The following is a 16,463-nucleotide window of genomic DNA, read 5'->3' as shown; positions in this document are numbered from 1 at the left end:
TCCATGACAAATTAGGTTTGTCATGATAATATGATTATTATATATGGCTTCTTTGGATTATATAATACTAATAATCACAAAACTTTAGGAAACAATAACTATCTATTAGTTCATAAGATGGTGACAAAAAAAATGTTCATAAGATATTGACCTTGTGTGTCACCTTACATAACTATTTATTTCAATACATAAACTCCATAATCATTCTTTCAGTTTAAAGTGACTGGTTGGAAATTAAGTGATGGGATTATTAAGGTCTAACTTTCTAGTTTGTATCGTGTGTGGAATTACGTTTCCTTGCTATATTTCAGATCTCTAACCACAAATCTACGAATATTCTTTCGTATTTTACATTGCGGATCAAGGATAAAATCTATATTTTGAAAGAAAATATAGAAAGTTCAGATTATATATTAGCTTACTTTATCAGACGTGTGTTGGAGTTTATCTCGATAACTTTACATTTATTCCTAATCTACGTTATGCTTTGGTTAGCAATAGATTAGAGATCAGATTAAAAATAGGTTCTTTCTATAGCTTTTGTCACTTGCCAGTCGTGGAGAACCGAGAGATAGTGATTTTCACGTAGGATCCTACGTGTGTACACGCTAAAGTGGATCCCATATATTTTTGTTCTCTAAATAACTGACCCCACATTGGGTTTTTGTAGGGAGATTACCTAATAAGACAATAATACGATTTCCATTGATTTTTAAGGAAAAAAAATATTTTTAGGTAATTATTAACTTTCGGTTTTTATGATGTTTTTACTCGGTGCAAAAAGATAAGAAAACTATGCAATGAAATGAGATGAGAGCGCAATTTATTGATTTGAATTTTTTAAAAACCATTGTATAATTTGAGATCTCTTCTTTCTTCCACATTAAAACAAAAAAATGATAATCTTATCACATTCTGACGATGTTATTTTATAAAAAAAGAAACAAAACATTGTCAAAAGAAATTTAAAAAGTGGTGAAAAGAAGATCCATTAGCTTCCTTGTGACGCAAACTTCAACCTCCCTGAGTTCTCACCTCTTTCCATCTTCCTTCTATAGCTTTCTTGAATTTCTCTCACTATTTTTCTTGCTCACAAATAAATCTTTTATTTTATTATATTTTCATATTCCCCACTTGTACATACATTTTACCTATGCATACTCATATAGTTGAAGATACATCTACGTGAGTAATACTCAAATACGATTTTATGAATTTGACAACATAGACTACATTTTGGAATAGGGAATAATATAACGACCACCAAATTTCTCATGGTTGATATTACTACATTTATATATGTTTGCATGGATGATTTTTCAACTAATGATTCCATTTTTTGTTTTCCTTCCAATTCGTATGAGTAAAATATATGGAAATTCCATGTTATATTTTGACTTAATAAAAAGACATTGGCTCAACGAAAATAAGTGGCTAGAAGGCAAATTGGCCTTTCAACTTGCCGTAGAATCAACAATATGACTTTTGGCTCTTACAAATTTTTTTGTTTATTTATTGCGGAAAAGATTCTATTGCCGCAATTTTATTGAAAATAACTTCCAAAGCAAGAGTCAAAGATCAAATGAGAAGTTGCAATATATATTGATTTCATTTCTGTAAACAGTTATTTATAAATTTTATTACACAAACCAGACACATTATGCAATATATATCATGAACCCGATGAATGGCATTAAATTAGATTTAATCGTAAATTTAAATAAAATTTATTACGAGCTAAGTTAATTGTGGTTCTTTTTTAACAATAAAAACTCATTAAACCTGAACTATTTTTGGGTGAAATAGAACTGGACAAGAAATTATTGTTTTAAAGCAATTTAATATTGTAATATGACCAAATGAAATGTGACTAGTGAAATAAATTTAACGCATTTTATTGTATGGTGGAATTAACATTCGCAATGAAAGTATTGCAATCTGTTTCTTCTTTTTCGATTTGAAAATTAGAATGTTGTTCTTAGCTTTTGCTAAAATTTGCTGTTAAGATTTTAAATCCATGATGGTTGATTATTCATTATCACACACGTCATAAAAGTCTATTCTTTTGAAACATTCCCCGGGAACGGCGTAGATCCAAAGAATATGTGGACGTCGTTCTCCTATAAGCCTCCTTGGAATGAATAAAAGATATCTTCGAGCTGACGAGAAGCTAACAAGTTGTGAATAGAACAAAAGCATCAAACAAGATGTAGAAAAACTATATTAATAAAACATTGTTTAGTATTAATTTATATAGTTAAAATATATTAAGAGATCAATGGGCGGCAAGCTTCTCGTATTATATAAGCAAAGAACATCATATCCAGAGGAACCAAGTGCCAAAAAAAAAAAACCAAATTTATAGAGAGCAAAAGTATAACTAACATCAGTTTCAGAAGTCTATCCTAATAAGATCCATGGCAGCCATAGATATGTTCAGTAGCAGCACTGATCATTCTGATCCTTTCAAAGAAGAGCTCATGAAAGTACTTAACCCTTTTACCAACTCTGTCTCCTCTCTTGCTCCGGTTCCAAACACAATCTTCGGTTTCAATCAAACCGCACCTCTCGGTCTAAACCAGCTCACACCTTACCAAATCAACCAGATCCAAAACCAGCTTAACCAGAGACACAACTCCAACATCTCAAATCTCTCTCCAAAGCCTGTACCAATGAAGAACATGGCCGTTCAGAAACTGTACAGAGGAGTCAGACAAAGGCACTGGGGAAAATGGGTTGCTGAGATCCGTTTGCCCAAGAACCGGACCCGACTCTGGCTTGGAACTTTCGACACGGCTGAAGAAGCAGCCATGGCTTATGATCAAGCTGCTTACCAGCTTCGTGGCGAATTAGCGAGGCTTAACTTCCCACACATGAGGCACGAGTATGGATACGGAGGTGGTGATGGCAGCTTCAAGCCTCTTCATCCCTCTGTTGAAGCAAAGCTCGAAGCGATTTGCCAGAGCTTGAGAAAGACAGAGGATGATGATCTCCCCCGTTCTGAAACAGAGCTTTTCCCGCCAAAAGCAGAGGAGTATCAAGAAAGTGAATATGGGTTTCTGAGAGCTGATGAGAATTCGTTTTCTTATGAGTCTCAGGTTGAATCATCTTCGCCAGAATCTGGTATTACCACTGCGTTCTTGGATTTCTCGGATTCAGGGTTTGATGAGATTGGGAGTTTCGTGCTGGAGAAGTTTCCTTCTGTGGAGATTGATTGGGATGCGATTAGCAAGTTGTCCGAATCTTAAGTGTTTTGTCTTTAACATCAGTGTCTGCTATTATTAGTTAGCTAATCTCTGCAACTTAATTTTTGAACAGTTGTGGGAGAATCATCTAGGTTTTGTTTTCTGTTGAAATCTTCCTCCATGTGTTCGGTCTGGCTGGTTTATGTTTTTTTCCTTCACAAACCTTGTCTCTGACCAACCGGAGAAGCTTCCATGTATTATATCATCTTTAAGTTTCTAATGAATGTAAATTATTCTAAATTATACTCTTTCTTTTGTTATTATCATCTTCATGTTTTTAAGAGGTTTGCATGCTAAGTATATTACAAAGATAACAATCTACCGGAGTAATGTTCAATAACATTTTTTATTATTATAATAAAAGTTAACGATGTGTGATTCAAAATCAAATTCACATTGGGTGGTGTGAAAAACATGATGGGAACAGAAAAATTTACGGATCCAAATACAAACCTAGCATATTTCTGCTTAACATAAAAAAACTTCGCATATTTCATAATCATGGGTTCAACAAAGCAAAATGCCACTGATAGACATATTTCTTATAAAGAAATTCCATAATATATTGTAATCAAATATGAATAATTATATAGATTCTAAAAGTGTATGTTGTATTTTATGTCTTTTGTGGAAGGCAAAGGGCCAGAGAAGGGTACCTAATTGACGAGTGGGAACACATAAGCCGCAAAAGTATGATTCTTTATTAAAGAAACAATCTTATAACAACCATCAAATGTGGCAAAGATTAACAATGATGTATACAACTAATTTAAAAGTCTGTATGTCGCCATTATTAAATAACGTATATGTATGTATTTACAGAACAATGAACAAAGCAGCCTAATCCAGTATTCTGATTCGTTTCTTTCGGCCAGTGTTTTGAAATCCGACCCAGAAAATTTATCGGACTTCCGCACAATTTATCGGGCTACCAGATTATTAGGTCGACCGTGGACGAACCGTATGTTAATAAATTAATTAATTATGTTGTATAATAATCAATTGAAAAAATATAAGAAATGTTTTATGTTATAAAAACATTTGGGAAAATAATTAACTTTAGTTTTTTTATTGTTATTTTCGTTTCACATACAAAATATGAAAAATAGACTATTTGAAAATTTTGTAGCAAATTAAAAGTTATGACATAGAATAAATATATACTTAAAATTTATAAGTATAAATGTCTAATGTGAATAATAAAATTAAACTTTAAATCCAAATAAATAAAAAGTAAAACATAAAATTGTAATAAATTATCGATAATAAAAATAAATTAATACCAAATCACATCAATTAGTTTTGTTAATAGATTCATAACCCACATGATCACTTCTTACTTAGAATACAAAATAGATTCTAATAATGTAATCAAAAAGTCCAAAAAATAATAAATAAAAATTACGTATTGGTCCAACCGGTAGCCAAGTTTCCGGGTTTTAACGGTTTTTGTGGGTTTTACCGGGTTTTAAAATAATGGATTTTTCTTAAAAACCATGATTACATACCGGGTCACATGGTTTACCGTTCGACCATGGATCCGGGTCGGATTTCTAAACATTGTTTCAGCACATAAAGACGGTGTTTCACGGCCAAAAAAGCTGAAATAGATTTTTGAACTTGTGATTCTTTATAACTAAGTGTTTCACCCGCTCATGCAGACATAAACAGTTTGTTATTTTTTATATATATTTTCTTTCCTAATTAAAAGATAATAATAAATTATTATTTATATTTTTAACCAATTATTATTTATGTTTCCTTTTAAACATCCTTATGAATATTTTTTGAAAATTTCTTTGTACGCTATATTCATTATTAATAGATAAATCTTAAGAAATCACTCAATATTCTATTTTCAATTATATAAAATTAAGAATTTTACTTCATTAACATTTAGTTATGTGTTTTCTGTTTTTTTTTTTAATTTTTTTAAAACTTTTTTCTTAAAAGGTACTTTTTAGATAACAACACAGTATATATAGGAATTATCTTTTTATTTTAATATATATATATATATATATATTTTTTGGATTTTGGATAATTTTTATTATTATTAATTTTAATCATTTATCTAATCAAAATCATTTAAATTCGTTTTTATTTTATAGGTAATTTATATAATTTATTCATTAAAGATATAAACGATACTAACCACTTTAACTTTTGACGTGAGAGCTCAAATGCGAAAAATCACTTCGTAAATAATAGTATAGACTAATAAAAATATATTTATCTTGTCATATACGGAGAAACTTTCATTTTGTTATTTTTAGGGGGGAAATTCAAATAAAATACAAAATTTATAGAAAAGTTCCAATAAAAACTAAAAATATACACTTGAATTTTGATAAAATATGATAATATACCGATTAAATTATTATTCTATTTTTTATACATCGATTCTAAAACATAATTAGAATGTTTTTTTTATAAATAAACATTTATTTGGTATAAGTGATAATATATATATATATATATATTTTTAATATTTAACTTATTAAATAATTGTTTAATATGAAATTTTTAAACATGATAATTTGATAGTTTATATTAAGTAATTTTATTTTGTCTTGTAAACTGTTAATTGTATCATCCACATTGGAATATAATTTGTGCATCCTTATATATTTTTTTTTATGGATTTAATGTATTATAAAAAAAATTATATGCTATTTATGTGACTTGATGTTTTTTTATGTTTATTAATTAGTTATTAATAATATAATATTAATATATCTAAATCGGTTTTTGTCGCAGTTTTATGTTGGTTTTTTCATGTTTATTAATTAGTTATTTTAAGTGCGGATCAAGCAATTTTTGTTTGCACTTTGTTTAGCTACCTTAGTGTTATGTTTGCACTTTGTTTTGAAAACTTTTTAAAATTGCTTCTGGAGTTTGGGTTTGCATTTGAATGTCTTTTAAAACTGTCAAAATGACTTGAGTAGGTTTAGGAGTTTATGGAGGAAGATAAATGTTCTTCCTTTTATAGTTACTTAGACCATGATTATCGCAAGGGATTCTAAAGGTTTTTTTTTTCTTAAAAAAATAAATAAAAAATAATCGCGTGCCGCCACATGTCGGTGGGATCCGCAAACAGTGTCAAAAACCCCTAATTACCGATCCTTATTTAATGATTTTGGAGAACGGTTTTTAAATTTTTGTGGGATCCACGCGTCAGTAGAGCCTATATTTTATCAAAAAAAGCTCTCCGAGAACCTTGGGATGTTCATGCTCTTGTAATGTTTGAAACTACTGCTTAAGGTTTTTTTTTTTTGCCATGAGAATATCTATTCAAGATCCATTTTGCGTGTATGCCCTGTTCTTTTCAGTATAAGCGCTGTGTGTTTCTATTTGGTTGTGGAACTTGTGATCTCGGGTTCAGCCTGAACTGGGTTAGATTTCTTGAAAAGGGGGAAAGCACAAGTCCCTTGATCTTCTTCAATCCTCAACAACTCTAGCCAAGCTCTCCGACTTGTCACATAGGCTTCAATGCCATCACATTTTTTGTTTGTGGTTAACATTAGTTAAATCACTTTAATGCCAAATCACATCAACTAGTCAAATCAGCTACATGTACCCCGGGGGGAGGGGGTGGGGGTAATGCATTTGATGTTCACAAAATCGCCCTTTTACTTTATAATTTTTTTCTCCAGATATTAGACAGATCTTTCAGGCCCATTTGCAAAAGGTTTAGTTTACTTTAAATCCACCATATAACTTTGTATATGCACATGCTTAGTGATTGATTAAAGGTCTTTTAAGCATTTTTAAAAGATCTATAGTGTGATACTTGGGCCGAATTGTGGATCATATGATACTTGTGTGCGTTTTATTAAAAATATGGCCCGAAAAAGTTGGAATTGGAATTTAACGGGTTAGGTGTGGCGGCGCCTCGGCCTCGCTGGTCCAAATTAGAGTTGGGATATACTCTGATATGATTTTCATTTTTCTTCGCATATTTTTCTATCTATCTTATTAAAACATAAACATTACAACTTCTTCTAGGTGGATTTTTAAGTTGGACATCACATTATTATTCATAGCCTAACCTTACATTTAAATATTTCCTTAATTGGTTCAATATCAACCATCGGTTCAATAAAGTCCATTTAACTTCATCATATAACTCTATTTAAATCCACCGTAGGATCTATCTTATTATACATTATACAACTATTATTTCGTCACATTATGCATCTATTATTATATATATATTAAAAAAACATCTATTAAAAACCCCGGGCTTTAATGTGAAACGTTAACATACATATACTCACATTGTCATACTTATATTATATCATAGTTACAATATATAAAAAACCCTCTCTTTACATTGATCCATATCACATTGCAGGATTAGCAACATTGAGTAGTCATTATATTTTAAAAAACTTCATAAGTTACAAAACTCATATGGTCGTATATCTAAATCATTGTTTGTCATTATATTGTAAAAACTATAACAACATAGTTTATTTATGTTACTTAAATGATATGGTCATATATCCAAATCATTTGTCCATGGTATAATTTAAAGAAACAAGAAATTTAAATCTCCGGATTTGGTTTTAACCGAATTTTATTTTAACCTAGATTTGTCCATGGTATAATTCTAATTTTCAATAACAGAAACATCAATTTAAATCTCCGGATTTGATTTTAACCGTATATTCTTATTTCAATAACAAAAACATCAGTTTATACTTACCAAAAAACGTTTATAACAAAACCCCTTCCCCAAGTTGTGTATTATATGCCTAAAATCTCGGATACAATCAAATATGGAGTTTTAAAATTCTCTGTTAAAATCGATTTGCCAGATTTGAAAATCATTAATATGGAAAACCCCCTTCTCCAAGTTTATTCTACTATACCTAAAATCTCGGTTTCAATAAAATCTAGAGATTTTGTATTTATTATACCTAACTTGATAGGTTAGGGAATATTCATTACCTCCCACTAAAATGTCTCCATAAATACTTCTCTTCGTATTCATCATTCGACATACACAAAAAGCTCCCAAAAAACAAAATGTCTAAACCAAGCACTTTAGTTCTAATCGATGGTGTGAAACCTGTCAGACACAATTGGCAAATTCGAGTTAAAGTGCTTCATTCTTGAAAACAAACCACACCTTTTGCAGGCGACACATTAGAGTTCATCTTTGCTGATGAAAATGTACATATTGTTTATAGTTTGTTTTTATAACTCTTTTTATGTGATACCAGCTACGTTTACAGGAGGTCCTAGGTATATGAAGAATAACTACTTGGATGCAGTGGCCATATGCAAGCATTTTGGTTTTCCAGATCTCTTCATTACATTCACGTGCAATCCTAAATGGCCAGAGATCACAAGATATCTAAATGAGCGCAAGTTAACATCAGAGGACAGACCAGAAATAATTTCTAGGATGTTTAAGATCAAACTTGACTCTTTGATGGATGCTTTAACTAAGAAAAATCTGCTAGGAAAGACGGTTGCGTGTAAGTTATAATTTTACACTCTTTATTAATTAAAATTGATTTATGCACTAACAATTATTTGATTATTTAAGTGTTTTGAACTGTTTATAATGTTTCAGCTATGTACACAATTGAGTTCCAAAAACGGGACTGCCACATGCTCATATTCTCCTCTTCATGCATCCTACATGCAAGTTTCCCACCACTGATGATATTGACAAGATTATAAGGGAGAAAATTCCTAATAAGGACACTGAACCAGAGCTGTATGGTGTTATCAAAGATATGATGATTCATGGACCGTGTGGTCACGCTAATAGGAATGCACCTTGTATGGAGAATGAAAAATGTTCTAAGTTGTATCCGAAATCCTATGCTGAGAAGACTACGGTAACTAAAGAAGGTTTCCCTGTTTATAGAAGGCAAGAGCACTCTGATAATTTTGTGATGAAGAATGGCGTGAAATGTGATAACAGATTTGTGATCCCATACAATAAGAAACTCTCTCTTCTATACAAAGCTCATATTAATGTGGAGTGGTGCAACCAAACAGGTTCTATCAAGTACTTATTTAAGTACATCAACAAGGGTAGTGATCGTGTCACTGTCGTTGTGGAACCATCAGGTTGTGGTGAATCTAATGGTGGCAGTGATGGAGAAGCAAACGTTGAGAAGAAAAAAAATGAATTCCAAGATTCTTTTGATTGCAGGTATCTGAATTCATAAATGTTAATTTAAGCTCGATTTTAAAGCATTATGCCATATCCTATAACATGATAATCATTTGTGTTTTTTGTAGATATGTTTCTTCTTGTGAAGCTTCATGGCACACTTTTGCATTCCCAATACATTATTGATCTACATCAGTTGAGAAGCTTCAATTCCATCTTCGTGGAAAACAGACTGTTTTTTTCAAAGGCAAAGATAAGATTCAAGAAGTCGTCAATCGTAAGCTTATCACACATACCATGTTTTTGGCATGGTTTGATTTGTGTAAAGTTGATGAATTTGCAAGAACTCTTACTTATGCTCAAATTCCGAACTTATATACTTATGATAAAACGAAGAAGAAGTTCAGTAGGCGAAAAAAGGGATTCAGCATAGGCAGAATAAATTATGCTCCACGGAATCCAGAGAATTCTTATTATCTGCGAGTGTTGCTGAACGTTGTTAGAGGCCCTACCAGTTATGAAGACATGAAAACATTTAACAGTGTTCTATATCCTAGCTATAAAGAGGCATGTTTTGCGCGTGGGTTGCTAGATGATGATGAAGAGTATATCCAGGAATGCACCGTGAGTTTATGGTTTGGAACCGTGAGAAATGTGGAAGAGTGAGAGCTGTGGAAGCGTGAGAATTGCTACTATCCAGAATTTTGTTTTTTTCGTTAGTTTTGGTTTTCTACAACTATCTATTTGTGTTTCACGCAATGTTGACATACATTTCTAAATACATATCATAATAATTCATTATTTGCTTGATAATTTTCATTTAAAACAGTACATACATTACATCACATCAAACATTCTCCAGGGAAAAACCTATCTACCATTTACAGTTCCACTTAAACCTTCTAAAAGTAATATAAATTTGCCAGACAACTTACTTTATATTTTGATGCAAGACATTGTGGCCATGGAAAATTCCTGAATTGCTTCTGTGTATCTACATGATGCTTCTCCCGTTTATGCTTCTCCCGTTTTATTAGGATACTACAAAATAAAACAAAAACCAAAGACCATAAGAATATACAGTAGTTCAAGTTCAATTAAAACTGATAGCAATCTAACTATCTTGATCAGAGAACAAAATTTAAAATTGTTAAAAAGAATGACGATACTTTTTACCGGAAAAAAATATAAACGATTGATAGTCCAACCTTTACTCGATAGCTCGAGTATCAAATTCAACAATTTTGTATCAACATAAATCTGTATTTCAATCTAGATTTGTATCTTATTTTTTTTACCTTTGATGATTATGGATATCGAGGAAGACGAACAGATCAGAGAAAGACACAGACAAAGAAAACTTATAGAGAATGCAAGAACCCGTGAATTTCTCAATCGAGGATATTGATAGCCGATCTTATATAGGAATCAATAAATCTATCAACAAACAAATCAATCTGTATAAGAACAAGAAAATCAGTATCGATTGATGGCCGGATGAAAACAAAGTATAAGAATATAGATTCTAACCTTTTATGAGTATATATGTTGATGCATTTGCTCTGTTTTATGAGAATGAAGAAAGAAATTTTGGGGTTCTCTGACTTCCAAAATTTTGATCGGGTTACGGATACTCTTTAAACTTGAATTGATGATTTCGAAGAGGAACAAACACTTGTACAAAAAAAAAGACACGTTTATGTCTGTAAAAGAAAATAAAGGAAGAAAAAGGAAAATAAAGGATAACCGTTTTTATTCTTTCTTTTCCTGGACAACTGTTGTTACTTATGGGCTTATTGTTTTGATATGGACTTGTGCATTTATAATAAAATTTTGTTTTATGGATCATAATAGTTAGATTGCAATTTAAATATAAAACAAAAACAATTTTATGATTGCACTTAATTTTTTCTTTATTTATTGGAATTCTTGCATACACATTGAAAATACTATTCTATTAATAAAAAAATTAAAACCATAATTTTTTTTCTATTATTACATTTTTATTTAAATTACTTGACCAAAAAAAATTGTTATATCTATCAATTTAAACATTTATATATCCGAATGGGGTTAATCTATTAATTTTTTAAAGAAAATATACACTTTTGTTTGCTTATTTATTTTATTATTACAATTATTTTATTAGAATTATAATGAAGACTTCAGGGACGTTAGTCTTCTTCTTTTTTGTTAATATTAGATTAGTATTTTCACCTTATGTCTATGTTTATAATATACTGATATGTTAATCCAAATTGTATTGGTTACTATTAGGTTAGTGTTTCACAGAACATTTATAATACACAGTTATTTCGATCCAAATCGTATTACTTAATATTATGTTAGTGTTTTCACTGCACGGTTATATCTTTAATACACCGATGAAAAACTACTAGTATAAAACACAATTTAAATATTGTTCTTTAAAGAAAAAAAAGGAATTGGACAAACTCGAAATGTATAAAAACAAAAATAAAACCTGCGTGGATCATGATCTAGTGATTTGTTAAACCAAGAGGGCCGATGACATGGGTATGTACGTGAGACTATTGTGATTACCGCGGAAAATAATTTACTTATTTTTAAATCAATTCATTAATATTGATCTAAAACATCCGCTTGTGCATACCAAATACAAAGCGTATATATTTAATTAGTTATTGATGCGCATATGATATTTGATTCAAAGCAACATTTTCATTAACATAGGTTCAAAAAAAAAACATTTTCATTAACACAAGACTACAAGAGGAATACGTTTTTGGAAATTATCTGGCGAAATTTGAATTTAAAAGTAATTAGCAAATATATATTATACAGCACTTAGCAAAAAATAATTATGTATAACGTACTTTTATCCAATCAGGAGTAGATATATTATATATTTTTTTTTTTGATATATGATAGATTTATAGAGATATTTAGACGTGTATAAAGTGATGATATACACGTCAAACTTTAAATATGTGTGCTTATAAAATACATTCATGTGATAGAGAAGGGCACGTGGTTGGTTGATTAGGGAAAAGAGAAAATTAGAGGACACATCAACTTTATGCGTCCAATTTAGATAAAGAATAATGTTTTGTTTTCTTGTATATTTAATCTTTAAAGACCAAAAACTGGGAGGATTTAGAGTTAATCACTTAGCCCGTAATGCAAGACACGTCGAAAGTGAAAAACTCCAGCGCGAAGCTTACTATGATCCATTCTTGTTCTTTGTAAATGTCACAATCGATTCAACTAGTTCCCGTTCAGATCCTTCTAGCGATTTCATTTCTATATTATAGTTAAACAGTTGATCTTTTTTTTTTGGTAACAAAACAGTTGATCATTTTGAAAACTATTTTATAAAAGAAAACTAAAATAATTTCGAGATCGACATCGCTGCACCGTGCTATTCGCGTGGAATAGTTAAACTATGTGCTTTTTACTACCTTTCAGCATTGCCAGTGACATGTTGTATTGAGTTATTTTACATACGCGTTTAGCGATGTTATATCAGTTCAATGTAGCATAGACATAAATATACACCGGACAATTCAACTAGATACAAGTGGATATCACATATACTATTGGGTAATGTTCTTTAGCGATTTTCATAATAATAACAAATATACTGAACATATCGCATGATTAATATGCATGCCTTTCAGATACGTTAAAAGGATGATCATAATATCAACCTCATAGCTTTAATCATCGAAAAAGTGTCGGTCCATTAAAGGTTTGAAGGCCATGGTGATATAAAGAGAAGCCACCCAAATTGTAGATTGGCGACTCTTGGAGATCATAAAGAGTAACCTACGACATTTTCCTTTTAACACATAATCAATAGACATCGATGATTTTAAAGTAAGAACGTCCTTTTCTCTCTTTAAAGATGATCTCCTGCACTACAGAGTAAGCTCCAACATTTCTGAAAGGCTCTCGATAAACCTAATAGAACTGTAATTTAGTTATGTGATTATGGTTTGGAATTGATATATAGTACATACTTTATTTCAGAAAATAAGTCTAAAAAATTACATTGATTCAGTTCCCTTTTTTACATTCGTTCATATATATATACTATGCATGCGTTCGTTTTGATCGTATATATGTACATATTTATTCTTTTTTTGTGTATTTATTCTTATCTACTAAAGTAACTGAACATTATAAAGAGATCGGTATTCTCTAGCTATTAGAGCCTTTTATAACTAAAAATAACAAAAAAAATTCATGTATATCTAACAGCTTGTGGTTTTGTTTTAAGCCGTGGAAAAGTTCTCAATGATTGAGGGCGTTTCGGCCTAAATTTATATTATTTCACTAATATCATCAGAACTCAAAATCTAGGTTTACTCCTGGCATAAGGTATCTATCTGATTATAATGTTGGGATTTTTGCAAATATGACTCAAAACTTGAAGTCAAACACAAAACTAACCCATGTTTTCTTTTGAAATTTTGATTTGTCTATTTCATCGCCAAAGTTAAAATTATTCACGAAAATGCCATTATTTTTTTTTTTTTTGAAAATGCATATTTTACTTCATCACTCTCATCTTTCTCAAATATTCACAATATTGGCATTGCCATCAATACACCAACCACCATGAACAACCAATTTGAAGCTCTCAATGCACCTAAAAATTGATTTACACTCTTTATTTCTCAATTCTTATGAACTAAAAACAACATCTCTTTCACTTTCTCTTCATATTCATCCAAAAAAATCAAGACTTTGATTCTAAATTTTTTATGGTTCATAGAGCCATTGAAGCTTACGATTCTTGGTGGGTCACTTTTGTTTGAGATTCTGAGTGCTTGGAGAAGACTTATGTGTGCTAAACAAGTTATCTCACTGGTTGAAACTATGAAATCAGTTTTTCCCCAGATCTGTGATACTGTTCGTCCAGACGACTTACCTACATGGAAGTCTTCTGGTCAATGCAGAGGTTAATTTTGCAATTGACTTTTAAATGTATTTTTATCGACGACTTACATGGAAGTCGTCCATCTATGTTTGTTAAAAAAAAAAATTCGAGACAACTTCCACGTAAGTCGTCTAGGGTAAACATGTTAGTTTTGCATTTGACCGGATTGTGTCAGAAATTTTACTTTTCCTGGACGACTTACACGTAAGTCGTCCAGTAAAAAATTAAAAAAATAATATTTTGTTATACCTCTCAGGTTAGTTTTGCAATTAAAAAATAAAACAAAAAAAATTATTTTTTTCTAGACGGCTTACACGGAACTCGTCCGTCCGACGACTTACATTGAAGTCGTCCATGATTTTATTCCGAAATTCTGGTCAAACTTTGCTTATCTTTGACGACTTCCATGTAAATCGTCGGACGGACGACTTCCGTGAAAGTCGTCTGCGTCAATGTTTAATAAACTTTCATTTTCTCTAAAACTATAAAGACTTTTTAATTTTTTTTGTTATTCATGTATATTAATCAATATTGGGGCTACTGAATGAAATTTATAACTTAATTGGTGATATTTATGAGGTTACCAACATTCATGTTTAGTAAAGTTTCTAGCTAATTGAGAAGACTTCTTCTACGTTAGTTTTTGTAAATTTGTTAAGTACCTTTAAGATATGTTTATTTAATTTTCAAAAGTGTTAAGTAACTTCGAGAATATCAAGTAACATGGTTTAATGTGTCTTCTCAGATCATAAGATATACTTTTTACTTATGTATCTAATGAAAGTGTTCTAGCTTTGAACTTATGTAATGTTTTATCTTTTGTAAATTTGACTAAGTTTTCTTGAGAATTCTTCTCCGTTAGTTGTAATAAATTTGATTAATTTTTTTGTGTTATTGTGTTTTGCTATTGAAGTTGTATCAATAACTTCAATTATGTCAAATAATTTTTGCAAAATAATATTGTGGAAAATGAACATATTTACCAAACTTTTTGATTAATATCTTTTCAAATTTACAAAAAAAGTTACAACTAAAGGAGTACACATGCAAATCACAAAACATACCACAAACAAAACTATTATAGATCATTCCTCTACAAAGACAAGCTTAGACTCTACTTGATATGGAAGAAGACCCCGTCAGAAGACTTCCTGGAAGTCGTCTGGAAGACTTCTTTGAAGTCGTCTAAAAAACTTCCTGGAATTCTTCTAGTGCATTATATTTTAGAAGACTTCCGAGAAGACTTCCCATAGGTCTTCCAAAGTCTGATAAAAAATCAGAAAAACATGTATATCAAACCCAGATCTGAAAAACCTGCATATCATATCAAAAAACGTTCAAATGACTTAAAAACAGAGAAAATAAGTGGAAATTAAATAGACATACTTTTATAGAACACACAAAGTACATATCCAAGTGGAAGATGAGAATCATCTGATTAAAAACCTGCAATAAAAGGATAGATTAGTGAGAAAGGCATGAGACAAAAATAAAAAATTCATATAAAGTTTAGTGTTTTCAAGTCAAAGAGAGTAGAGTGAGTTTGGAGAGTTTTAGTTTGAGAAAAAGGTATGAACTTTATGCAACATGAGGTTACCAAATAAAAAAAATCAGACATAAAAACTTACCAAAACGCTCAGATCTATTATGAAAGGGAGACATGGGAGAAGACTCCGTCAGAAGACTTCCTGGAAGTCGTCTGGAAGAATTCCTGGAAGTCGTCTGGAAGACTTCTAGCCCAAAAGTCGTCTGGATCTGATAAACATGCATCTCCAAAAACGTTCAAATGGCTTAAAAACAGAAAAAATGAGTGTAAGATTAGATAGATCTACCTTTATAAAACACACAAAAATACATATCTAAAATTAATAAATCTACCTTTAAATGAGTGGAAGATGAGAACCATGTGATGATAAACCTGCAAAACAAGATAAACTAGTGAGAAAGACATGAAACAAAAATAATAAAGTTTGGTGTTTATAAGTTCAAAGAAATTAGAGAGAGGTTGGAGAGTTTTAGAATGAAGAACATGCCTTTTTTGTTGCAGTTATTTGAGAGGAGGAGAGAGAATGTGTAAATTTTTCTTTGTATATGGAGACAAAAATTCCAATAAGGTTAAATATTTTCGATCAGAAGACTTACTAGACAATTTACT

The 16,463-nt window shown here is 30.7% G+C and overlaps 1 protein-coding gene and 1 long non-coding RNA gene across 2 annotated transcripts; one reads left to right on the top strand and one right to left on the bottom strand.

Moving 5' to 3' along the window:
* The first annotated feature begins 2,174 nt into the window (after positions 1 to 2,174).
* On the top strand, positions 2,175 to 3,505 carry LOC106439206 (ethylene-responsive transcription factor ERF060-like). Its single transcript, XM_013880612.3, has one exon. It carries the CDS (start codon positions 2,418 to 2,420, stop codon positions 3,246 to 3,248), a length of 831 nt encoding a protein of 276 aa, XP_013736066.1. The 5' UTR covers positions 2,175 to 2,417; the 3' UTR covers positions 3,249 to 3,505.
* Positions 3,506 to 5,802: 2,297 nt separating this feature from the next.
* On the bottom strand, positions 5,803 to 12,613 carry LOC125580494. The gene is made up of 3 exons (XR_007318204.1): positions 10,915 to 12,613; positions 10,683 to 10,821; positions 5,803 to 10,425 (listed from the first exon to the last, which is right to left on the bottom strand). It is a non-coding gene; the product is annotated as an uncharacterized LOC125580494 (long non-coding RNA).
* Between the last annotated feature and the right edge of the window lie 3,850 nt (positions 12,614 to 16,463).

Source organism: Brassica napus, chromosome C1, assembly GCF_020379485.1.
Source record: "Brassica napus cultivar Da-Ae chromosome C1, Da-Ae, whole genome shotgun sequence".
Taxonomy (NCBI): domain Eukaryota; kingdom Viridiplantae; phylum Streptophyta; class Magnoliopsida; order Brassicales; family Brassicaceae; genus Brassica; species Brassica napus.
Note: the sequence above shows the minus strand (reverse complement) of the source record. Positions and strands in the feature narration are given on the sequence as shown.